At 41.9% G+C, this 26,405-nt stretch overlaps 1 protein-coding gene across 1 annotated transcript in view; it reads left to right on the top strand.

Moving 5' to 3' along the window:
- DGKQ (diacylglycerol kinase theta) overlaps window positions 1-26,405 on the top strand; it is a 513,416-nt gene that overhangs the window by 396,570 nt on the left and 90,441 nt on the right. The window contains exon 19 of the mRNA XM_029602759.1: window positions 18,506-18,606. Coding sequence (XP_029458619.1) covers window positions 18,506-18,606 — 101 coding nt within the window. The remainder of the gene's footprint in view (window positions 1-18,505; window positions 18,607-26,405) is intronic.

The raw sequence follows: 26,405 nt of genomic DNA, 5'->3' as shown, positions 1-26,405 counted from the left end.
CAATTTTAACTAAAAAATGGATACAATATAATAAATATAACAAATGAGGGGAAAAATGGGATATGTATTACAAAATATAATTATCAAATATGTTAAAAATCAATGAAAGATTGATCTTCTAGTTTCATCTCCTCAAGAGATATACCTTCATCTACGTATCCTCCAATTCTACTATCCGATGATGATTATCATTTATATTACGACTCTACTCCTACCATTTGTTAAAGGAGTCAACAGGATTGCCTTCAAACCCATTGACATAACCAACTAGGAGCTCCACTGCACCAGAGGATGTGACCTACCTGGTCTTGCTTCAGAACATGGCAGAAACAGTTCTCTTTAAATTAGAGGATGAGGTGAAGTCAAGAGAAGGACATCCCAGGGGTCTAAAATTCATACAAGTTCCTAAGCAGACCATTGTCCTTGTCTATAAAGCCTTTGATGGTCAGTGTAAGATAAGGCAGATCCCTTTTCCCACACTTCCAGTTGCCAGAAAAATTGATGTTAAATATAAGGTACAACCTTGCCCTGATCATACAAAAGCAAAGCTACCTCATGATTCTGTAGTAGTAGAATCTGCCTTGCAAGGTCTGGTTTCTCACTAAAACAGTATTCTTTTATCTTTTGTTTTTTTGCTCAGAGATGCTGTCTTAATCAGGCATAAAGATGCCAAGTATTCCATGTTTCTATACAAGACAATCCATATTGTCAGCATATGCACAAGAACCAGATTTTTGGCCTTGCTCCTACACCATGTCCAGGGAAAGGATCCAACCAGTAATCCACACAAAAGTCAGGACATAGTTTTTGACTATAAAAATACTCAGACATAAAAATGATGGCAGAAAAGGACCAATGGTCCATCCAGTCTGTCCAGGAAGATTCCCATGGTAGAATCTGCCATGCCGTGCAGGTTAACCCCAAGTATCAGTCAGTTTTGTTTGACATGCTACCCCAGACTGTAAAAAAAAGTCATGGCTTGTGTTGAATGTCTCCAAATTTCTCTTTCTTTTCAGCCCCCACTCCCCTCCAAAGCAGAGGGAGTGAAGTTGCAGTTGCATCAAAAGCATCATGGCTTATTGGTTAAGGGTAGTAATCGCTGTTCTGTACAGGTTACCCCCATGCTCATCCGTTCCATAGACTGTAAAAGTCGGGGGCCCTTTCCCCTTGCCATTGAAGCAGAAAGCAGTGTTAGAGTTGCATCAAAAGTATCAAAGCTTATAGGTTAATGGTAGTAACCGCCACACCAGCAAGGGAGGTCAATTTCTTCTTCGTTACCCTAGTAAATGTTTTATTAAATACTCTAATGCTAATTATATATATTTTTAACCTTCCCAACTTCAATTTCTAGACTCACCTCCGCATTAGCTACAATAGTCCGGCTTATATAATGTAACTGGCATATTTCTTTCCACATTACTTTTTCTTTATTTCATGGTTCTATATTCACTATTTTTTGTTCTTGTCTCCTTCCTATTTCCTATTATAATATTTGAGATATCTTTTTTCTTTTCTAGATTAAGAAATGTGTTTAATGTATTTTGTTTTACCTTGTATTTCTCACATTTCTGTACAAGATATTCTTGTATATTTATGTTTGAAATTGCATAAAAATAAAATTTAAAAAAAAAGGTTATGGTCCAGGCCATTGATGAAATGAATCACTTGCGCTCCTTTAAATCCCTACAAGATGAATTTGCTTTGGACTGAAAGGCATTTTTTTGCCTACTTACAGTTGTGACATTATGTCAATTCTTTGCCATTGCCTGACCTACATAATCATGCTTGGGAATTTCTGTCAGATTTTCTTGATGATCCAAATCAGCACAAGCTTTCTTTTTGATATAAGCTATTACACAAGTAACGGCCCAAATTAAATTGGACTACTCTCGTGGAGGGTTGGAATAGGGAATTGGGGACTAAGCTAACTTCCGCCTATTATGCAGGGTGCTTTATGAGAGTACAGTCTTTATCTGTTAATATTAATCTTCTGGGATTCCCATTTAAGTTCTTGCACAGATTCTACATTTCATCTATGATAGCTTATAGGTGTGGAGTGACGGATTCTGGACACTGTCCCAAATGTGGGGAGGTGGATAGTACTTTGGGTCACCAGTTTTGGACTTGTTCAGTACGCCAAAGGTTTTGGTCTGCTGTAAATGGCTATCTTTACAGGATGATTGATATTACTTTTTCCCTAGTGGTCAATATATATTTATGGGATGATATGAGGGGAATCATATTTCCTAATAAATATGTTAAATGGTGGCACAGGCTGATGATGTTGTTGGCTAAGAAATGTATTTTGCAGAAATGGATGTCTGCTGACCCACTGACTTTGACGCAATTGAGAAATGTTCTACGTCAAACCTGTATGTTGGATAAACATTGAAAAAATTGAATGTTTAAGACCAAGCGGATCTTTGTAAAAAGATGGGAGCTATATTTGAATTTTGTCTCCATCAGCAAGGAGTTTGATTGTTAATGAGTTGCCTACTTAAATGTCCTATATTTTATAACAGTATTTAGATAGTGAAGGTTGAATTGGAACTCTTAATTTCAGGTGGGAATGATTCAGGATCAGGAAGGGGATGAGGGAGGGGGAGGGTTGAGAGGCTGATGGCTTCTTTACTATGTATTCTTATCCTGGAATTTTACCTGGTGGGTTAAAGAAATCCTATCCATCAAGTAACCTCTGTAGGATGTTACAGTTTTTTGGTTTTGAGATACAATGAAAGGAGTTTTACCTTGTATTAAAAATGTTGTATCATGTCTGGGCCGTGACAAGTGTAATTGTTCAGGCTACTGTTACCTGTATTGTTTTTTGAATATTTTAATAAACAGATTTAAACATACAGAAGGAATTAAATTCAAAACAGTCAATAAGGTGGGTAACTAGATAGTTAGAAGTAGTTTAATTGTAGTGTTTTGAGGGTCATTGACAGACGTATATAAATCAATAGAATAAAAGTACTTTAAATTAGCTTTACATCCCTACTCCCTTAGAAAATTTAACTTTATAACAAATCAACAATATTAAGATGAAGATAGTTCTCCAGCAGTGAAAGACAGGCTTTGCATCGAGTGCCACATGTATGATTATCTCCCAGATGGCATTAGGTTGTATTTGTGCGCTAGGTGCAAAAGGGCTCCTAGCCCTCTGAGAACGAGTCTGATTTTTGGAGGCTAGAGTGGCAGACCTGGAAGAGCTAAGGGAGACAGAGGGAAATATAGAGGAGACTTTCAGGGATATGGTAAAGAAGTCCCTGTGCTGCCTTGGAGGAAAAAGGTCACCTGAAAGGAAAGTATAACCTTGGTGAGGCAGGAAGCGATCCTTTAGCTAAGGCATGCACTGAAATTGATGTAGCATCTTCTCATGCTGAGGATATGTCTCCAGGGGCATGGGCCTAGGAGGGAAGGGTTAGGAAAGCCTTTGTAGTTGGTTATTAGATTATCAGGAAGGTAGATAGCTGGGTGGCTGGTGGACATGAGTATCATTTAGTAATTTGCCTACCTGGTGCAAAGGTGGTGGATCTCCCACATCATATAGATATGATTTTAGATAGGGCTGGGGAGGAACTGGCTGTCTTGGTATATGTGGGTACCAACAACATAGAAAAGTGCAGGAGGGAGATACTCGAAGCTAAATTTAGGATTTTAGGTAGAAAGTTGAAATCCAGAACCTCCAGGGTAGTTTTCTCCAAAATGCACCCCCGTACCATGTGCAGGACCCCAGAGGCAGGTAGAGCTCCAGAGTCTCAATGCATGGATGAGATGATTGTTCAGGGAAGAAGGTTTTAGGTTTGCTAGGCACTGGGTATCATTTTGGGGAAGGGGGTCCTTTTCCAAAACAATGGTCTCTATCTTAACCAGAGTGGAACCAGGCTACTGACACTAACCTTTTAAAAAGAAGATAGAGAATTTTTTTAACTGGATGTTGGGGGAAAGCTGACAGTCACTCAAATGTGCACAGTTTGGAATGTATCTCTGAAGGAACAGGGAATTTAGAGCATCCCAGTAGAGAAGTTGCAATTAATGCTAAAGTGGATCGGGTGCCTTTAAGTAAAGAACAGGCAGAGCAGAAAGATTCCAAATTATTCCTGTTAACTGATAAACAGGTTGTTAATACAAACAAAAACCATTCTTTGAAATGTCTGTATATAAATGCTAGAAGTCTAAAAAATAGGATGGAAGAGTTAGAATGTATAGCACTGGATGAAGATTTAGATATAATTGACATTTCAAAGACCCGATGAAAGAAGTATAACCAATGGGATCCTGAGATACCAGAATACAAATTATATCAAAATTATACAAATGATCAAATTGATAGAGGGGTGGCACTATATTTTGAAGAGGGCGTTGAGTCAAACAGGGTTAAAGTTCTACAGGAGACAAAATACAATGTTGAATCTTTATGGATAGAAATTCCAGGTGAAAAGGGGAATAAAATAGCAGTGCGAGTATATTACCATCCATCTGGCCAGAATGAACAGACAATGAAATGCTAAAAGAAATTAGGGAAACTAAAAAAAACCAAACAAAAAACAAAACAGCAGCACAGTTAAATGAGTGATTTCAATTACCCCAGTATTGACTGGGTGAATGTTACAACAGGACATGCTAGAGAAGTAAAGTTCATAGATTAAATAAATGACTGCTTCATGGAGAAGGTGGTACAAGAGAGGAAATTATTTTAGACTTTGTCCTTAGTGGAACACAGGATTTGGTGTGAGAGGGAACAGTGTTAGAGCCATTTGGCAATAGTGATCACAGCATGATTAAATTTTATTTAATAACTGGAGGGAGGACAGCAAAGAAATCTACCGTGATAGCATTTAACTTTCAGAAGGATGACTATAATAAAATGAAGAAAGTGGTTATGAAAAGCTTAAAGGAGCAGCTGCAAAAGTTAAGAGTTTACATTAGGCATGGACATTGTTTAAAAATACCATCTTGGAAACCCAGACCAGATGTATTCCATGCATTAGAAAAGGTGGAAAAAAGGCCAAACGACTACCGGAATGGTTAAAAGGTGAGGTGAGAGAGGCTTTAATAGCTAAAAGAATATCTTTCAAGAAATGGAAAAGGGAACTGAATGAAGGAAACATCATAAGCACTGATAAATTAGGTGCAAAGAATTAATAAGGAATGCAAAGAGAAAATTTGAAAAGAAGCTTGCCATGGAAGCAAAAACTAATAAAAACTTTTTCAGGTACATTCGAAGTAAAACCTACGAGGGAGTCAGTTGGCCCATTAGATGATTAAGGGGCACTTAGGGATAACAAAGCCATAGCAGAGAGACTAAATGAATACTTTGCTTCGGTCTTCACTAAGGAAGATGTAAAAGAGAGACCCATTCCAGAAATGATATTCATAGGTGTTGATTCAGCAGAACTGAAACAAATCTCAGTGTACCTGTAAGATGTAATAGTACAAACTGACAAATTAAAGAGTAGCAAATTACCCAGACCAGATAGTATAAATCCTAGAGTGTTGAAAGAATTGAAAAATGAAATTGTGAACCTGCTATTAGTAATTTGTAAATTATCATTAAAATTGTCTATGGTACCTGAAGACTGGAGGGTTGTCAATGGAACGCCAATTTTTAAAAAGAGATCAAGGGGTGATCCAGGAAACTACAGACCAGTGAGTCTGACATTTATGCCTTGCAAAATGGTAGAAACTATCACAGAGAACAAAATTGCTGAAAATATAGATAGGCATAGCCTAATGGGACAAAGCCAACATGGATTTAGCCAAGGCAAGCCTTGACTCCCCAATTTGCTACATTTTTTGAGGGCATAAATAAACGTGTGAATAAAGGTGAACCAGTTGATATAGTATATCTGGATTTCCAGAAAGCATTTGACGAAACCTCATGAGTGACTTCTTAGGAAATTAACAAGTCATGGTTTAGGGGTCAGTGTCCTATTGTAAACTGGTTAAAAGATAGAAAACAGAGAGTAGGTCTAAATGGTAAATTTTCCCAGTGGAGAAAAGTAAATAGTGAGTTCCCCAGGGATCCTTTTTGGAATTATTGCTTTTTAATATATGTATAAATCACCTGGAAATGGGAACAACAAGTGAGTTGATCAAATTTGCCAATGACACAAAATTATTCAAAGTTGTTTAATCACAAGAGGATTGTGAGAAATTGCAAGAGGACCTTAGTTTTTGGGTCCTTGCCAGTGACTTGTAGCCTGGATTGGCCACTGTTGGAAACAGGATGCTGGGCTTGATGGACCCTTGGTCTGACCCAGTATGGCAAGTTCTTATGTTCTTACCTTGCAAAACTGAGAAACTGGGCATGCAAATGGCAAATGAAATTTAAGGTGGATAAGTGCAAAATGCAACACTAACAGCTAGATTTTAAAAGCATTGCTTGTACAAAAATGGCCCCATACATGAGTATGTGGGCCGCATGCAAGAAGCCAGGAAATATGTGTGTACATACCTGTGCACACTTGCCGAGCCCTACATGTGTAACTCCTGAATTTTGCGAGGTTGCCTATGGCAGTCGCGCCAAAGTACCTGCGTCAAGAGGGAAAGAGAGACTCTTTCAAAGGTCCAATTTGACACTCTCTATATATATCCCACTGTAAGGGGGATGCTTTCAACTTAGGGTGAGTTTTGGGGGAGGGGCGGTGTTATTTTAGTCTGCTTAGGGCACAAGAGTCTGTAGACCCTTGTAACACTGCCCCTTCTAAAACCCACCTTGAGTTGAAAGTGCCCCTTTTACAGTGGGATATATAGAGAGTGTCAGATTGGCCCTTTAAAAGAGTCTCTCTCTCTCTCTCTGTCTCTCTCTCAGCCAGTCACTTGTGTGTACAAATGCAAAGGCTTCAACACATATACACAGTAACGATATTTTAAATAGTACGTGTGTACTTGCACACACGATATAAAATTGAGCGTATTTTTGCTCACGTGCCCAACACGCGCATTTATGGGCGCACGCACACCTTTTAAAATTTACTTGTTAGGGAAGAGGAACCCAAATTATAGCTACACAATGCAAGGTTCCTGTTATGTTTGATATGATACAGACTTTCAGATACTTGAAAGGTTTTAATGATCCAAAGATAACGACAAACCTTTTCCGTCGGAAAATAATCAGCAGAACCAGGGGTCACGATTTAAAACTCCAGGGAGGAAGATTAACCAATATCAGGAAGTATTTTTTCATGGAGAGGGTGGTGGATGCCTGGAATGCCCTTCCGGAGGAAGTGGTGACTTCAAAGGGGCGTGGGTAGACACTGTGGATCCATAAAGTCTAGAGGATGTGTATGAAGTGTGGGTGGCTTGTGGGAATGACAGCTACTACCGGATACAATACCCTTATTCAATAAACATACACAGGTAATGCGACTCCAACATTGCTTTAAGCTTCAACGGCAAGGGGTAATGTGGGAAGAAAAAAAAAGGATTTCTATTCACAAAAAAGCAGGGAGTAGCTTGCTTGTTACAGTGGATACCTCTCCAAACCAAATAAGCCTGATACTTCACTTTCAATGCATATCCAGCATAACTCTCTGCTTCAACAGCAGGGGAGAAAGACTGATACTTCGTGCATATCCAGCACAGCTCTCTGCTTCAACGGCAAGGGAGAAAGTCTGATACTTCATTTTCAATGCATATCCAGCATAGCTATCTGCTTCAATGGCAGGGGGAATGAAGAAAAGTGGATCTATATACAGACAACAACCAACAAGGACTGAATTAAATAGCCGGGGTAAACAAGCATGGGTGTAGCTTGCTTATTGAGGCGGTTACTATCCCTAACTAATTAAGCTAGATATTTCACTTAGATGCAGTTCCAACACTGCTCTCTACATTAATGGGGGGGGGGGGGGGGGGACAGAACCAAAAGGTTACTAAGGGCCAAGAGTAACAGATAAGTATGAGAAAAAAAAAGTGTGAAAGCTTGCTGGGCAGACTGGATGGGCCGTTGGTCTTCTTCTGCCATCATTTCTATGTTCTATGTTTCTATGATTCTCGGGACAGCCCTGCAAGCCACCTCACTCACCTCGACAGTGCAGGTAGTTCTTCGTGGCTGGAACACCGCCAAGTACAGTTTGGGAAGCCACTAGGCTGTCTTTCCTTCAGCTCTTCTTAGGTGTGCGTGCGCCTGACAGTCAACTACTTAAAGGGCTCAAAACAGGAAGCCAACCCTGATGCCCTTCATGACATCACTAGCAATCCACTAAAAGTCTCCTTAGAGGCGCAACAGATGCCTCAGCAACGAGTCTCCTGTCGTACCTAGTGCCTTCAGTGTGTGTTGTCTAACTTCCTGCCTTGATCCTTCATTCTAGCCCTGTTTCCTGTGTTCTTGCATTCCTGCCTTGTTTCCTCATTCCTGCCTTGTTCCCTGCCTCATCCCAGCCTTGACCCTGCTCCTTTCCTGTCCTCCTTCGACTTGACTTCCTGGCTCTGACCTCTGCTTTGGACTTTGACCTTCTTGCTTGCCACCTGGACTTGACTTTAGTCTTGTCTGCTGCCTGCACTGACCTCTGGCCTATCTCCGATATCTTCTGACTGCTGTCTGCTTGGACCTCTGGCCTGCCTCTGGTATCTCCACTCTGCCTCCAAACCTGACTCCAGCTTGTCCTAGGACTCTCATCTGCTTGACTGCCCCAGGGATCCACCTAAATCCTGCCAGCCACCAGAACCCAAAAGCTCATTCTCCAGGGGAGGTGGCTGGTATAGGTGAAGTTTCAGTCTGTTCTAACATAGGGCGCGTGCACCAGCTGTCAGCATGGGCCTTGCGGGTTTGTCTGCTAGGCTGCAACAACCACGCCACAGCACTGAAGTCCCACAATATTGTGTTCATTACAATTCTACATTAGGAGTCATCATTCAGGAAAAGGTTCTAGGCATCATCGTTGATAATGTATTGAAATCTTCTGCTCAGTGTGCAGCAGCAGCCAAGAAAGCAAATAGAATGCTAGGAATTATTAGGAAAGGAATGGAGAATAAAACAGAGAATATCATAATGCCTCTGTATTGCTCCATGGTGCGTCCTCATCTTGAGTATTCTGTGCAGTTTTGATCATCACAACTCAAGAAATAAATAACAGAATTAAAAATGGTACAGAGAAGGGCAACCAAAATAATAAAGGGGATGGAATGATTCCCCTGTGAGGAAAGGCTAAAGAGGTTAGGAATCTTCAGCATGGAGAAGAGACGGCTGAGGGGAGACATGATAGATGTCTATAAAATAATGAGAAGACTAGAATGAGTTTCTTTTACACACTTCCAGGTTTCCCATCCAAGAAGCCACTTAGTTGTCCTAGTTCTAGAAATATATATGTCTCCTTCTGGTACTTCAAGACACATCTGCAAGAGTATTTCAATATCATAGTTGCCCCTCGGTTTACCACTTCTGTTCTCATACGCAAGAAAGCCTTCCTGCGCTCTTGAGTGGATCTTACAATATCAGGATAAATCCAGATGTTCTGTCCATAATACTTGATCGATCTATTTCTGAAGAAGAACTTCAGAACCATGTTCCTGTCATGCTCAAAAGCAAAAGAAACCAGTAAAGTTCCTCTTACTTTAATCTCTGTTTGAGATGATAGTTCAATAATTTCAGTTATATTCTTCCGCAGCGTCTTACAGGTCAGCCATCAGAAGGGAAGTTTTGTTCTTACAGGGAAGCTATTACTTAAGTTGATTGCAATATTTGTGAGCTCCAATTTCCTTTGTATCTTGGTCCCCAAATATTACCTTAACATATATGAGAGATTTATGTTGCTTTGTTACAAATATTAAGTTTACCTTTGAAAATAAGATGTTATAATCTCTTTAATTCAAACTCAATGGATATTGTATTATATTCTGAAATTGCAAAATTAAAAATTAAAAAAAAAAGAAGAGTAGAATGAGTAAACGTTAATCAGTTGTTTACGCTTTCAAAGAGTACATAGACTAGGGGACACGATGAAGTTAGGTGATACATTTAAAACTAATAAGAGAAACTTTTTTTTTTACTCAAAACATAATTAAGCTATGGAATTCATTAATTCATAGGCATAGAATGTGGTGAAAGCTATTATTGTAGCTGCATTTAAAAAAGGTTTGGACAAGTTCCTGGAAGAAAAGTCCATAAACCATTGTTGCAGAAATCCCATTCATATTCCTGGGATGAGGAGCATGGAATCTATCAACCCCTTGGGATTCTGCCAGGTAATTGTGACCTGGATTGGTCACTGCTGTAAACAGGATTTGGCTTGATGGACCTTTGGTCTGACCAAGTATGACAAATCTTACATACTTATGTACTAAGTCACATCCAGTGCTCGGTGCACAATCTCCCCAAGTCTCTCAACCTGGGAATAAGGCTCAAAGGAGATGGCAAAGGAGGAAGAAAGAGGAGAAGATGCTATGTGCAAATGTGTATACTACACAAAGCAGGATACAACTATCTGTGAACTGCTGCTGCCCATTAATTATCACACTCTGAGGCTCATGCTGTAATTTGTGAGAAGAGGCATGCATGATTACACATGTTTCATAAAGTTTCTCCTACACGTTTAAGAGCCATATATGGTCTCTTATTGCTGCAGGGTGCTAAGAGCAAAGGCAAACTGCTTGCCTAGGTCTGAGCATTAGGCAGTGGTGACTTTTTTGTGGCTCACTTGATCAGATCTGAAGGCATGCCAGCGTTTCATGGCAAACTTGGTCCAGAGCATGCAGTTTATTTAATAATTCAGCATAAAATACATCACTCTAACAGAATCTCTACTGTGTTTAAAACACAGATGTCCAGCCCAGTTAATCATCTTAATTCTTCCCATCATAACTGCAATGGGAAGGGAAGAAGCAGTTAAGAATAACATAGTAAATAAGCCAAGCACTTGTATGGATAAAGGCCTACCTGCCAGCGGGCCTGTTATGAGGCAGTAATGTAGATATCACCATGCCCCTACATGTCACTCATCTAGGGGCATGGTGAACCTCAGTGTCGTAAGACGAAGAAGCAGAATGAGTAGGCAGGATGGCATCAGAACTGGAAAGAACAGGTCAAACCTTGTAGAATTAAAGTCCTGAGTGCAAAACCAAAAACAGTGCCCCCTCTCTATATCATTTTGACTTGTGTTTTTATTGGTGTTCCTGAATAAGCTCCTACAGAACTGTGAAGGACTTCAAAGGGGCGTGGGATAAACACTGTGGATCCATAAAGTCAAGAGGCTGCCAATGAAGAGTGGGTGACTCGCCAGAATGATGGCTACTGCCTGGAGTCAATACCCTTATTAAATAAACATACACAGGCTTACGGTGACTCCAACATCGCTCTAAGCTTCAACAGCAAGAGGAAATGTGGAAAAAAGGATTCACACTCACAAAGAGGGGAGTAGCTGGCTTGTTACGGCGGTTACTACCCCAAATCAAATAAGCCTGATACTTCACTTTCAATGCATATACAGCAAAGTTCTCTGATTCAACGGCAGGGGAGAAGAAAAACTGATACTTCACACATCCAGCAGAGCTCTCTGCTTCAACGGCAGGGGAGAAGAAAAGAGGGTTCGCACTCACAAAGCGGGGAGTAGCTGGCTTGTTACGGCGGTTACTACCCCAAACCAAATGTGCCTGATACTTCACTTTCGATGCACATCCAGCATGGCTCTCTGCTTCAACGGCATGGGAGAAGACTTATACGTCACACATATCCAGCATAGCTCCCTGCTTCAACGGCAGGGGAGAAGAAAAACAACCAATAAGGGCTAATAACATAGTCTGGGTAAAACAAATAAGCATGGGTGCAGCTTGCTTATTGCGGCGGCTACTACCCCTAACGAATCAAGCTAGATATTTCACTTGGATGCAGCTCCATCACTGCTCTCTACATTAAAGGTGGGGGTGGAAGGGAAATAGAACCAAGAGCTAAGAGAAACAGATAAGTATGAGAGAAAATATGTGTGAAGCTTGCTGGGCAGACTAGATGGGCCATTTGGTCTTCTTCTGCCGTCATTTCTATGTTTCTATGTTTCTATATACAGTTCAACTTGTAGAGGGTGAAGAATGGGTCTTTGGATTTTTGTGTGCGTTTCTCTACTTTTTTGTCATGATTTCAATATATTGTGATAATATTGGAAAAATGTATATGAATTATTGGGGAATTCATATATCATTTTAGGTTATAGAGTTTCTAAGAATAAAATACATTAAAATTATTATTTTTTAAGAACCTGATACATTTCCCTCAAAATTTAGAACATAGAAAATAGGAATGAATAGAGACCTGAGAAAGTAAAAATAAAAGGTCTAGCAAAAGAACCTCTTTGAAAGGGTTACTATGGGCAAGCCATAACTGAGTCAGAACCTATTCTGAGAGTGCAGAAGGAAAGAATTCAGGGTGGACCAAAGTTGCCAAATGACCTCGATCATCTGTAATAGTAGGAATGGAAAATTCCCTGGTGCCAAGATACATTGAGTCACTAAAAATTGACTCCTGGCTTAGGAGAAGCCACTGCTGCTGTGAGCCACAAGTCTGGACTGGAAGAGAGGGACTGGCCAAAAAAGAGATCTGCAGCAAGTGGGGCAGTCTGTAGTAGACTGGATCAGAAAATATATTCACAACCTTTAGTGTCCTGCCATTCTCATGTCATTTGAGAAAGAAGAAGTTTCTAGCCAGATTACTGGTATAATTTTAATAACTGGGTATTCATGGTGAGGTAGCAAAATTTTGTGCTTTTTGCCCAAAGAAGGTTCAGAGAGCCCCTCTACACCTCTGTTTATAGTATTGAAACCTTTGTAATGAATTATGGTAGATCTAGTTGGGCGCTTTAAGAAAAGCGTGTTAGAGTATCAATATCAATATATTATGGTCAATTTGAACTATAGTACCCAGAGGCTATTCTCTTAAAGAACCAAAATAATTGTTTCATAACTTCTTAATTTGTTCTCATGGCTAGGAATCTCACATGAAATACTCAATAGTCAAGTTATAAACTTCACATCCCGGAGTGTGAAAGCGGTGGCAGAAGCTCAAGACTCTATGGGTCATGGTGTACTTAGGAGTCCACAGCCAAAACAGCTGGGAGAAGTATGCAAACAAGCTGTAACCTCCCCAGTCAAAGTCCTGTCATGGACTGTACTAAAATCCTGTATAAACTCAGTTTATACAAAAATTCTGAGATATGCATCCCCATCCATGCAGCATTTGTAAAGGGCGGACGAAGGCTCTGGAACATGAAGACTCAAGACAAGGAACTTGGAGACGTAAAGACACAGACGAATATGTATCCATTGAAATTGCCAATATTTATCAGCTGTACATTTTTCAAAGTCTTTAAACTGGAATAATGGTGCTTGAATTTTGTTTTTCCTGTTCTCTAGAGTTAGCAAACATTGTATAGGATACAATGGTCTGCAATACTGTTTATGTATAAATCAGTCTAAGAAAGTTGTACAGCAGTTGTTAGGGAAGATGGAGACGATGAGCATGGGAAAGCTCAGAGGCCTTTGCAATCTGTTGTGGAGCGCTAGGAGAGCGGTCCCTTTTCCAAGGAGATTGTGTGACCTTGGACCTCGGCACAACCCCAGAGGACTCCAAGGCAGAACCGAGGCTGGTGAGACAAGTCCAAGCCTGGGCTGAGACCGGAAAGCCAAGCCCCTGCCGACCTGCACAGCCTCAGTGAGACCAACCACGCAAGGTTGGTCTCTGAATGGTCCTCCAACTACTCCAAGCCCTTTCGGACCTGCTGCTGGGAACAGGAAAGGCAGCAGGCCGGACAGGAGATGAGGGCGGACGAAGGCTCTGGAACATGAAGATTCTAGACAAGGAACTTGGAGACGTGAAGACACAGACGAGAAGCTTGGGACATGAAGACTCAGGATCAAGGTTCAGGAGCAAAGTCTAGTACTAGGTTGAGGCTGAGACACAGCGCGCCCTACACAGCCCACCACAGGGCAGACCCACGAGACTGGTCATGGACCACGCTTAAGTGTGAAGCAGACTCCAGACAAATACATGGAAGTTGAAGCCGGAACATGGCGAAGATTCAGTAGGAGCCTGCACTGAGATGTGCCCTACACAGCCGCCCATGGCTCGTCATGGACCACGCTGGAATGAAGCAGGTTCAGTTAGAGCTTAGGCATGGACGGAGCAGCCACAGGAACATCCGAGGGCCGAGACGAGATTCAGGATAAGAGACAAAGGTGAGACTTGGCTTCAGGCATGAGACAGGGGACCAAGATGAGACTTGGCTCCAGGCATGAGACATGGGACCAAGGCGAAATTTGGCTTCAGGCAAGGATGACCCTCCGGAGGCTTGCGCTGCAGACGAGAAGACAGGTACATGCCACGAGGTGACGAGACATGACATGGCATGCCAGAAGAGGTAGCAATGAGGAACCAAGGGTCCAGGAAGCAGAAGCGGAGACGAGGCATCAGGAAGGAGCATCAGGAAGACCATGAAACATCAGGAGAAGACTAGGGATATCCAGAAGAGACCAGGAACATAGAACAATGAGGAATCCCACGAAGACAGGAAATTCCAGCAGGAGCGAAGACGAGAAGTCCTTGAGAGGAACTAACTCCTTGCGAAGGCCCTAAGGACTGGAAGCTGGGCCCTTATATAGGGCTGAAGATCAGAAAACGCCCTGGGAGGAGTCCAGGTGGGGCCCGGGGCATATCCGACTGAGGGCCCTTTAAATCACAGGAGGAGGCTTGGCCCCGCACCTTAGGAGACAGGAAACAGGAAGTCAGAACCATGGTCAGCGGCCATGCTGCCGCTGAGCAGTGCAGGGAAGCCGAGCAGGCCGCGCCCAGGCCTGACGCTGGGACAGCGGCGTCCCGGCCGCAGAACAAGCAGCTGAATACGGCTTCCTGCCACAGCCGATGCCAGGGACTGTGGCCTCCGGGCCACAAGGAAGATGACGGCAGCGTCTCCTGCCACGGGAAGAAGGCAGGCTGACTGCAGCTCCGTGCCACGTTGGTAAGTGCAGGAATATAACAGCAGTCATGTTTGTTTATGGATAACAAATTTGTATTTTTAACTTCAAATACCAATTTAGACATTTTAGGATTGATTCATTACTACTGTACTTTTTAAAGCCAATTTTCAAAGGCATCTAACTGGCTAACAAGTGAGTTAAACCAAAATCTATCAAAAATACACCAAACGGTACAGCGAACTGGTAAAACTGAACAAAAACAATCAAGAGCAATGCTCTGTCGCTGTCAAATGAATAAACTTCTAAATGATGTATATTGTATTTTCTGATTATTTTAAATAAATATGTGCCTACACAATAAGTGGTGTGAATTTTATCAAAAAATGTAAACTTGTTTACCTAAATATTAAGTGGAGTTAGAGAAAGGTTTCATACGTTGTGTAGGTGCCCAGCACCACAATTCAGTGGTCTATAATCATTAACCTTCCTCCTCCTTAGATTCTTTTTTGTAATTTTTTTGAGAGTTATATTGTCCCAAAGATAACCTGAAGACTCTTCCGTGGCAATGTGATATCTTTATATGCGTGTTCTGCATTAACTATATGAGACTCTAAAAGATGTTAGGATAGAATATACAACCAGACTTCCCCGATTATGGTTGGTGTGTCCATCCTGTTGCTGATGATCCCGACATGTTTCAGACGTGAAAAGCCTTTCCTCAGGGGACTTGATGTATTTTGAAAACCAACTTCACGGGGTCTGTGAACTCTTTGCTGTGCTGTTCCTCAAGAGCTGAAAGTCTCTGCCACGCGGCGATCAGAAAATACAATATACATCATTTAGAAGTTTATTGATTTAACAAGTGAGTTAGCCAGCTAGATCAAAGTGTTTGAAAATTGTGTTGCACAGAGTGACTAAATATAGCCTTTGCTTCCAATCTCTCTTGATTTTGCAGCCAAGGGTTGGACCGCAAAATCCAGTTTTAGCCATGAAATACAATATTACCCCCAGAGTTATCATGGAAAGCCCATCTTCATCCCATCTCTACCACCAATATGGACTTGGTACTCAGAAAAGAGCAATAGAACTGCAATGCTTCAGGCTGCTTTCTCTTCCCTTGCTGCCTATTATGTTTAAAGAAGGATGTGAACCCTGGGCTGAGATGAGTTATCACAGCCTACAGGGAGGAGCCTTGTGAGCCTCACCGTCAGCAGGCGCAGTCTCAGTGGTGTGGGACACAGCTAGAAGTGGAGACTTTATTATATTGGAGAGAAAAAGTAATGTCCACAGAAAGCAAATAAGGTATTACAGTACTGGGCAATGGGAATTACCCAGAGTGAATCACAGCTGAGAAGATCCGGTAGTGACCCGCAGAGCGTGATATGTCGTGAATCCCCTCTGAGTGTAAGCACCTTCAGTAATAGGGATCCAGTAGTGGCCCATGGAGTGGGGTATGCCGAGGATGTCCACACAGTAGATGTTGAAGAACTGGCAGTGGTAACTGAACCCGGCTCCTGTAGATGATGTTGAGATATTCTGTAGAGCAGGAAAGCTGAATGACTTCCACTGAAGAAATGCGGTAGTGGCCTGGGGGTCGGGGTACACTGCGAGGAATCACAAAGACAGTCTTGTAGTAGAAGTCTGTAGAGGTACTCACAGTAGATGGTTCCTGGAGAGAATAGAGATCTGAGGGACAGATCTAGTAGTAGTCAGGCACGAAGGTCCTCTGAGGAGCGGTTAGCCGGGAACGCAAGGGAGCCCCCAAGGAGCGGGTATTCAGAGCATCCAGATGCCAAGACCGAATCAGGAACAGGAAGTCCTTGAGAGTGGAGAGATCAGCAAGATGGAACTCCATGCTAACTTGAGGAAGGAAAGGGCAGGCTCGGTTAAATACACTAGCGGGTTGATGTCATCGGGCGGGAACGCCCCCGAGGTTCTTGCTATGATGTGCTCAAATGAGGCCCTTGTGCACATGCGTCTAGGTATTTCCAGGTCCAAGATGGCGGCCGGCAGCGCCCACGCTGTCCTGGGACCGCCGGCAAGGTCGGCGGGGAATGGGAGAGACTGCTGTTCTTCCCAGACTTGATGGAGCGGGGAAAAAAGAAGTGAGCATGAGAGGTTACAGCCGTCTGCGACCGACAGGCGTAACACTGCCTTTGATTAAAGTCTTTATTTTTGATCTACCGCTGCTTGTAGGCTGTAAATAAGATGCTAACTTTCAGACCTGTGTGCAGGTGCACTTTGGCGCATGCCCAGATATGTGGACATTTAATAACTTGCGTACATGTTATAAAATAGCCTTACTGTACCTACATGTGCTCCAAATTTTACGTGGGTGCAAGCCTATGCACGTAAATCCCAATTATGCCATGTAAGTCGGGGAATTTTAAAAAGGAGAAGGAACCATACCATTACCAATTTTATCAGTTCATCCACAAGTTTGCCTAGTTAACAACTAGGTCCTCCAACACCCCCCCCCCCCCCCCCCCCGTTTGATAGTCTGTACTCCCTTCAGTAACCCCAGATCCTTTAAATGGCTGAGAAATGATTGTTTCTTTTTATTTAAAAGTTAAACCTCCTCCATAGCAGAAATTACACACCAGGGGATCTGGGCGCACAGAAGTATTTCAACGCACATCTCTTGGCCATGCCCCGAAATGCCCATGCCCCGCCCATACCTTCCTGTTTTTGAAAACTTTTGAGATGTGTATGCTGCGGGAGATACATACACATCTCAGTGCCTTTTAAAAATCTATAGGCATGCACAAGCCCAACATGTGCACACATCTCCTGATTTTGGCATGTGGTAGGCTTTTTAAATACATTTCTAAATGTTTAACACCAAATGCTAAAAGAGATTTTTATTGAGATATCTCAGGAGAGTTTAATTATCATCAAGGTAATTCAGAAGCAGTCTTAGAGAACTTTACTGATACAATAGGTTAAATAGGTCACACCTCTAATTTACACACTAGTGAGTTAATTTGTATGCATAACATTTTCCTAATTGGTTGGCATTATAATTTTATCTCACATATGTTAAACAAAACTCAGTGCTGACACTTAATATACTTTTTGACCTTTAGCATACAGTCTAGTATTTCAGCAGCCTTGGATAATTTTTACAAGACTGATCAGTGCTGTCTTATTGTTATAATTATCTTTTATTTCTTCACTGCCAGCAAACTAATCTGGCTTCATAGGACAACCTTTTCTAATTAGTGAGCCTAAATTATATGATAGAGTGGTGAGAAAGAGGAAGGGGAAAATGGATCAGAGGGGTTATGAGATTTGTATGTGAGAGCATAGATCAGCATAGGGAGGAGGGGTGTGAGAGTAGAAACTATCCCTCCTTCTCCTGATCCCATATCTCCCCCTCTTTTTCTTCCTCCTCTTTGATTCCTCTTCTTACTCCATTCACGCTTCTCCCTCCAATCCTGAGATTCCCCCTCCCCCCTACCTGAGTAGTTTCCCTTTGAAAACAATTCACTACTTTGAAAACAATTCACTACAAGTTAGGCAGGTGGATAAGTAGTCCTACATCTTGTCAGTAGTTAGCTCAGTAAAAATTGTTCCCTTCATGGCTTTAATATTTTTTTTTCAGATTGTGCAAATGAGTAATTACTGTGGAATTGGAATTGATGCAGAGCTCAGTTTAGACTTTCACCAAGCCAGAGAAGAAGAGCCATGCAAGTTCAACAGCAGGTAATCTCATGCTTCAGACCTTATCCATTTATCATACCCAGAAGAATGCAAGATAGTACAGTTCAAGTTCTGTTATGAGTGATACGTTTTTGAAAAGTAGTCCTAAGTACCTTAAAGGTGAATTTTCAGAAGTTTTGCCCATAAAAAATAAACGTGTAAATCAGGGTCCATGAGTAAATTTACACACACAAAATAATGTGGCTGACCTAAAAAGAAAAATCAGCTCTGTTATTTTAGCGTGATTGAGGGAGCTGTAGTTGTCATGATTATACTCACTATACAATTCAATTTTAAATTTCATCTTTGCAGAAAAACATCCTAGAATTTTTAAAATTATATATATTATTCACAAAAACTGTTAATACAACATGAACTCAGAAAGGTCACAAATGTTTCACTAATAGTCACTGTAGTAAACAGTATCATTTCTTCACAGATTTATAAACAAAAAACCTTTCCATCTTAATAGATAGAAAAAGTATTGGAAAATGAGGATGCTCTAGCAATGGAAACTGAAGAGGTATCTGAAAGGAAAGAAGATAGCCAAATGACATTATTAAAAGTCATCCTCCTTGTGCTGGGAAACTCAGTCATCAGAGGCACTAATTTGGTAACTCATTTTGATGACAACTGTTAGAAATGCAGACCACATAGTCAATGCAATTAAAAGTAAGGACTCTAAAATCAATGTTATCATCCATCTGGAGACCAATGACCTCATTAACAATAACATCCAAGCAGTACAGAGAGATTCCCAGACTCTGGGGAACCAGACTGGACACATGGCAAAGACTTGCCTTTTCAGAAGTGTAACCTGGACATAGAAAGGGGAAGGAAATGCTAATCCATATAGACAATAACTATATATGGCTCAAAACAGTGTAAGGAAGGTTGTTTTGGATATACTGGAGGTTGGGGCCGCATATGGAACAGTAAAAAGGCTATACAGAAAAGATGGCCTACATATACGGGATTTTGATATGGGATTATGCTATTATGTGAAGAGTTTATAGTATCAATGAAGAGTATCGCTCATGCAAAAAAAGCGTTAGTTTACAAATTCAGACGTAGTTTACAACGAACAGTGCACATGTGATGGTGTCACTTTATTACATTAAAAACTAAGGAACAAATAGACTTTGGTGGGTCCATATACACTTTTTCTAGATGTCTTAAAAAAATCTTTGAAAGTTTAAAAGCAATTTCACAAAAAAATTTTTTAAATAGCACACACACAAAAAAACAGGTGGTGGTTGGTTGGTTGGTTCATGATTATAATATGCTTGAACAAGGCAGAAAGCATTTAACTATTGTATGTCCCTCAAAATGATATCCAAATTAGTGCCTCTGATGAATGGTTCCCAGCAGAAGTTTGTTTCCATTTTTGGAGCATCTTCATTTTGCAATGCAGAAAATGCATTTTGTATAGGTATCATTTGGAGAGTGACTGTCTCAATGTCACTGTTCTTACCCTTCCAGAGCCCACTCTAATCCTGGGATTCTGAATCATCTGTGGGAGTGGGGGCAAATATTCTGGATACTGCACAGTTGGGGAGATAGTTTTAACAGACAGTACCTCTTTTAGACAATTGAAGGCAAATGGGACAAACCCTAAAACCTCCAGATGTTATGCCTTGAGACAAAAACACCAAGGTTGGTTCACTGAATTATAACCATTGTGTTAATTTGTGTCTATGGGGAACACTTGGGGTTTTTTTTTAACAAATTTACAGGTTGTTAGGTTATTGCTTAATTTTAGTGAAAAATATTTGACTTGTATCCGTGGAAGCCTGAATAGAAATAACACCCTGGAGGTGGATGGGTGAGGAGTAAGGTGGTCACCTGATGCCATCTGAGAAGCTGTTTACTACTCAGTTGTTCTGTTAAATGAAGATAACAAGAATTTCAAAGCTTCAAGTCATCTACAAATAGGGATGGTAACTTTCAAAGGGAGGCACGGGCGCACGCCCAGAGACACAGTGATTTTTAACAGATGCACACATATGCGCGCACATAATAAAATTGCCTAGATGCACATATATGTGCCTAATTTTGCATGTGGTAAAAAATCGGATGAAGTGGACTTTGTCCTCGAAAGCTCATGCTTTAATAAATGAGCTGCCACCTGACTCGTGTCATTTTTACTTTTGCATTTAGGGGCACCCAACTGCGCACATCGGCTTTCAGATGCGTAAGTCAGGGAATTTTATAACTGGCAGGCATCCTCGCCAGGACACTTCACCAGTTTGTCCACAAGTTCGCCCATTGTAAAGCTAGGTCCTCCAACCCACCCACCCCAGGTTTATTAGCCTGCATTCCCGCCAGACCCTTTAAACCCCTTAGGAATAGCTTGCTTGTTTTTAAAACTTATACCTTCTCCATAGCAGAAGTTACTTGCACTAGACCTGCATCCAGGTACTTATGTACTTGTGTGCACATCTCTTGGCCCTGCCCCAGAATGCTCATGTCTCACCCACACCATGCCCCTTTTTGATTCTGAATGAAATGTGCACACAGCAGGAGATACACACGCATGTAGGCAGCTTTAAAATCTGGTGGCCACGTGTATTTCCTACTTTCGAGCATATCTCCCAATTTTGGCTCATACCGGGCTTTTAAAATCTGCCTTAATAGGTGCAGTGTTATCACTGGGTCATTTGTGGTTTTGTAAGAGCAGGAAGCAAAGACTTTCAGATACCCAGCATATTCAATTAATCAGCATTTATTTATTTATAGAAATTTCTATTCCACCCATTTAACAATTTCAGTTCTGGGCAGATTACAACAACATAATACAAAATAAACAGTCTCAATAAGACATTATAATAACGGAAATCAACAAAACAAATACATATAAACACTTCAGTACACCCCCATATTCCCATACCTATCCTTCTCTTATAAAACTCTTCATCAAATAGGTTTTCCAAAATGATTTATAATCTGACAATGAACATAGCTCTCGTGTTGCGCACACCAGTCCCGACCTGCCTGCACATGCGCGCATTGATTTTAAAATCCGGTGCACATGTGTACTCGGGAATTGTATTTTATAACATGCGCAAGCCAATGCATATGTTATAAAATAGCCGCATCCATGTGCTTGCGCCAGGAACTGTGAGCACATGGTCGCCCACGTGGAGTTTTTAAAATCTAGCCCAATATTATTTACGTTCTACTGGTAAAGTTGATCAACCGGTAGCCAGTGTAAATTCATTAAAATTTGGTAAATATGTTCTCGGAGTGGACACCTGACACCGTCCACACCACAACATTTAACAAAAACTATAAGGCCCTCAAATAAGACTTTGGCAAACCAATGTATAGGCCAATACAGTAGTCTATGACAAACAAGACAAAAGATTGAACCACAAACCTGAAATCACAACAATCAACTATAAACTTCAGACAATGTAACTTACAAACAGGCTGATACAGAATGGTGCGCTCGGCTGAGCGCACCGTTTAGCCCCCATTTGGCTGTGCGTAATAGCTGTCAGGGGTAATAGCGCGTGGAAAATGCGTGGCCAATCCCCCCCCCCCCCCCCCACACCAAAACTAATAGCGCTCATCACATGCAAATGCATGTTGATGAGCCTGTTAGTCACCCGCAATACAGAAAGTAAAATGTGTAGCCAAGCCTCACATTTTACTCTCAGAAATGAATGCCTGCCATGCAGGCCGATTCAGAAAAACGCGCGGGAGAGCTGGCGAACGCCTGCTCTCCCGGCACGTGCACAGGCCACTCTCCTGGGCACACAATTCAGGAGGGTGGCCTATGCAAATTAGGGCCCATGGTAAAAGGAGGCGCTTGGACACTAGTGCGTACCTAGCGCCTCCTTTTTGACAGGAGTGGCGGCTCTCAGCGGATTTGACAGCCGACGATCAATTTTGCCGGCGTCGTTTCTCAAACCCGCTGACAGCCACGGGTTCGGAAAATGGACACACAGCATAATTGAGCGTCCGTCTTCCGGACCGCGGGCCAATTTTTAATTTTTTTTTTTTTTAATTTTTACTTTTTTTTTACTTTTGGGGGCTCCGACTTAATATCGCCATGCTATTAAGTCAGAGGGTGCACAGAAAAGCAATTTTTACTGCTTTTCTGTGCACTTCCCCAGCGCCGGCAGAAATTAACGCCAGCCTTTGGGCAGGCATTAATTTCTGAAAGTACAATGTGCGGCTTGGCTGCACATTTTACTTTCTGTATCGCATGGGAATAACTAATAGGGCCATCAACATGCATTTGCATGTTGCGGGCGCTATTAGTTTTGGGGGGGTTGGACGCGCGTTTTTGATGCGCTATTACCCCTTACTGAATAAGGGTTGAAGCTAGAGCGTCAAAAACGTGCGTCCAAATGCGGGTTAACAGTGCTCTCCACCAGAGCGCAATGTACTGTATCGGCCTGAAAGGCAGGAGTTAATTTCAGACGGCACCAGGCATGTGTACAGAAAAGCAGAAAAACTGCTTTTCTGTACACCCTCCAACTTAATATCATAGCAATATTAAGTTGGAGGCCCCAAAAATTAAAAAAAAAAAAAATCTGCCCAGGCCCGCGGGTTGGAAAACGGACACTCAACTTTGCCGGCTTTTGCTTTGTGTATATGTATATAAAACAAACTAAACAATGTTTTTAGGTATACCTGCACGTAAAATTACTTATATTGTGTGAATGTCAGCTACAAATCATCATTGTTCATTCCTACAGATACTTAACCTTTTCTTACTCAGCTTCCACATTTTTCTCTTAAATACCTGGATCTGCCCATGCGAGATATCCATGAGCTTCTTCTTTAACCATTCCTCTATCATCTCACTCTGCTGAACTTCCATCATCTTAATCCTCATTATCTACTTTTTATTCTTCTGCTTCCATCATCAGACTTTTCATCTGCATCTAGACACTTTTCATTTCTTGTTGCTAATATTCCTTTTGTTGCTACTATCAGCGAAGTCATAAGAACCTAAGAAGTGCCATGCTAAGTCATACCAAAAGTCCATCAAGCTTAACATCTTCTATTTGATAATGTCCAGTCTGGGTCACAAATACCAGGTGGATCCCAAAGAAATTTTGTGCTCCCCTTCACTTTTGAACTTGCAGACATACAGACTGACTCAGAAGTGGAACATAGTGCTCCAGGCTGCTTGTTTACTGCTTACCCTGCCTTTCACCATCACAAGAGGGGTACCTGTAACTTTACAAGAGGTTGAGTATGAAGAGATTTTACTTTTCAACGATATTTCCTTTGCAAATATTCATGTAGAAAGAGAGCCAAACACAGAATAGAGAGACATGTGTCATGCCAGGACACAGTTGTTCAGTCTGACTAAAGTATGCTAAAGGTATGTTTGGATTTGCTTTCCTTCGTTTTTTAGGTCATTTGTCATTTAAAGTTATGTATATATGTATTTATTAATTTATTTATTTGTGATACTTATATTCCGCCTCTTCCACATGTGTCTGGGGTGGTGTTGTCGAATATAATTTCCAAACAAAAAATAACCTCCCAGCCTAATTGCAGCTGCTAGAGGACTTGGCTGTAAAACATCTCCACCGAGCAACTTTTAGTTTCTATTTCACAGAGGAGAAAAAAATGATATGCACACTGGGGCATATTTTAATACCTACGCGTGGATGTAGATTTGTGTGCGCAACCCGGCGAGCGCAAATCTACGCCCGATTTTATAACATGCGCGCACGTTACAAAATCCAGGGTCGGCGCGCGCAAGGGGGTGCACACTTGAGCACCTTGCGTGCGCCGAGCCCTAGGGGAGCCCTGATGACTTTCTTTGTTCCCTCCGAGGGCGCTCTGAAATCGAAGCGGCCTCGGATGGAACTTTCCTTCCACCCCCCCCCCCCCCCACCTTCCCCTCCCTTCCCCTAGCTAACCCGCCCCCCAGCCCTACCTAAAAGCCCCCTAACCTTTGTTTTGCAAGTTGCGCCTGCCGGCCTAGAGGCCCTACGGAAGCCTCTGGCCACGTCCCTGTCCCGACGCCCCCGCCCCTTTTTTCAAGCCCTGAAACATACGTGCGTCCGGGGCTTGCGCGCGTCAATGGGCCTATGCAAAATAGGCTTGGCACGCGTAACCCCAGGTGGATTTACGCGCGTAGGGCTTTTAAAATCTGCCCCACTTTGTCTTTCATGATATTTTTTAGAGAGAAAATTCTACATGGCTATAGCATAACTGCTCTATTCATCCAATCTGAACTCCTTAGCCCCCGGGGTTTATCTCTAATATCTTTCATTAACAGGGCATGTAAGCAATCAGTGTTTCATTCCCTGATGACAAACATTCTTACATCACATAATTATTTGTATTGTCACATAATTTGTCCAATCACAGACTTAAATTAGGGTCTGCTGCCAATCATTTATTGTCCCATTGTAACCAAGTCCGAATACTGAAACAACATCTACTTTTCATACATACTAGGTTTCATCAATTATATCATGCTAGGTGTCAGTTGCAAAGTCTGATGCAACATTGCACAATCCATCCTTCAAGTCAGCATGTAGCCTGTTCCATATTTTGACTAGAAGGTGCTCTAACAAAATCTAAGAGTACATTCACTTCTTGAGATAACAGCAGCTCAGAACACAACATGCTTGCTGAGCTCTACAAAATCTAAAATGTTTCTTTTTTTTTTTTATGTATCCACTGTTCTTTTCCATATAGCAAATCCATCAAATATAGAGACCTTTAAGAACCTAGAAAAAGATATTTTTTCTCAAATTCTACAGTTCCTCCCTTTTTCTTAGGTCTCTATATTTAGGGTCGTTATATTCCCCAATGAGCTTAAAGCTCAATTAGCCCAGATAAAGGCATGCTACAATTTGAACACTGAACCGCTTCATTTCTTTTATCCTCATGTGCCCTGATCTCCCCTATGTCAGTGTCTTCATTTATTTTGAGTCAATCAGTATTACTGTTATAAGTTTTCATTGACGGGGGGCGCTCTAGCGCAGCGATCAAAATGGCCGCCTAAGCGAGGGTCTCCGCTCTAGTCTTTCCAATAAACTGGGGAAACTGCACTCCAAACTAATTTCCAGCGCTCCTCTCTCGATTTTTCAGCTCCTAAATCTTTCTTGCATGCGATGGCAGCAAGCAAAGCCGGGAAAATTGAAGCAGCTTTCGCGGCGGCGGCCGGAACGAAAAGATCGAAAGCTGACCCTCCGTCGCCAAGCAAGGCCCTGCCGGCGAAAGTTATGGCGTCTGCTGACGTTGTCTTAGTCGAGCTGCGACAACTTAAGGACTTGATTAATATCAATATTGATGCCACTAACGCGATTCGGGGCGAACTACAAGCGGTTTCCACCCAGCTTGACACGTATAGGTCCCGACTAGATGATGTGGAAACTCAAGTCTCCTCCTTACTACTAACGGTTACCTCCGTCCCGCAGCTCACCAAAGATATGGCACACTTACAAAACTCTTTGGAAGACCTCTCTAACAGAAATCGCCGCAACAATATAAGGATTCTCGGTATTGTGGAAGGAGAAGAAGGTAACGATATCAGCGGCTTTATTCTCAAGTTGCTTACCTCTAGCCTCCATCTTGAGTTCCAATACCCTGTAGAAATTGAACGGGCCCATAGAGTGCCTGCTAAGCCTCTTCATCATTCTAAATATCCGCGGCCCATTATCTTCAAATTGCTGCGTCATCCGCAAGTCCTCCACATTCTGGCGGCTGCCAGAAACCAGGCACCAGTTCAATATAAAGGTCACAATATATTACTTGTTCCCGATTTGGCCAAAGAAACTGTTGCGAAGCGTAAGGCCTTTCTCGCCCTCAGGCCGCGC

Source organism: Rhinatrema bivittatum, chromosome 1 (genome assembly GCF_901001135.1).
Source record: "Rhinatrema bivittatum chromosome 1, aRhiBiv1.1, whole genome shotgun sequence".
NCBI lineage: Eukaryota > Metazoa > Chordata > Amphibia > Gymnophiona > Rhinatrematidae > Rhinatrema > Rhinatrema bivittatum.
Note: the sequence above shows the minus strand (reverse complement) of the source record. Positions and strands in the feature narration are given on the sequence as shown.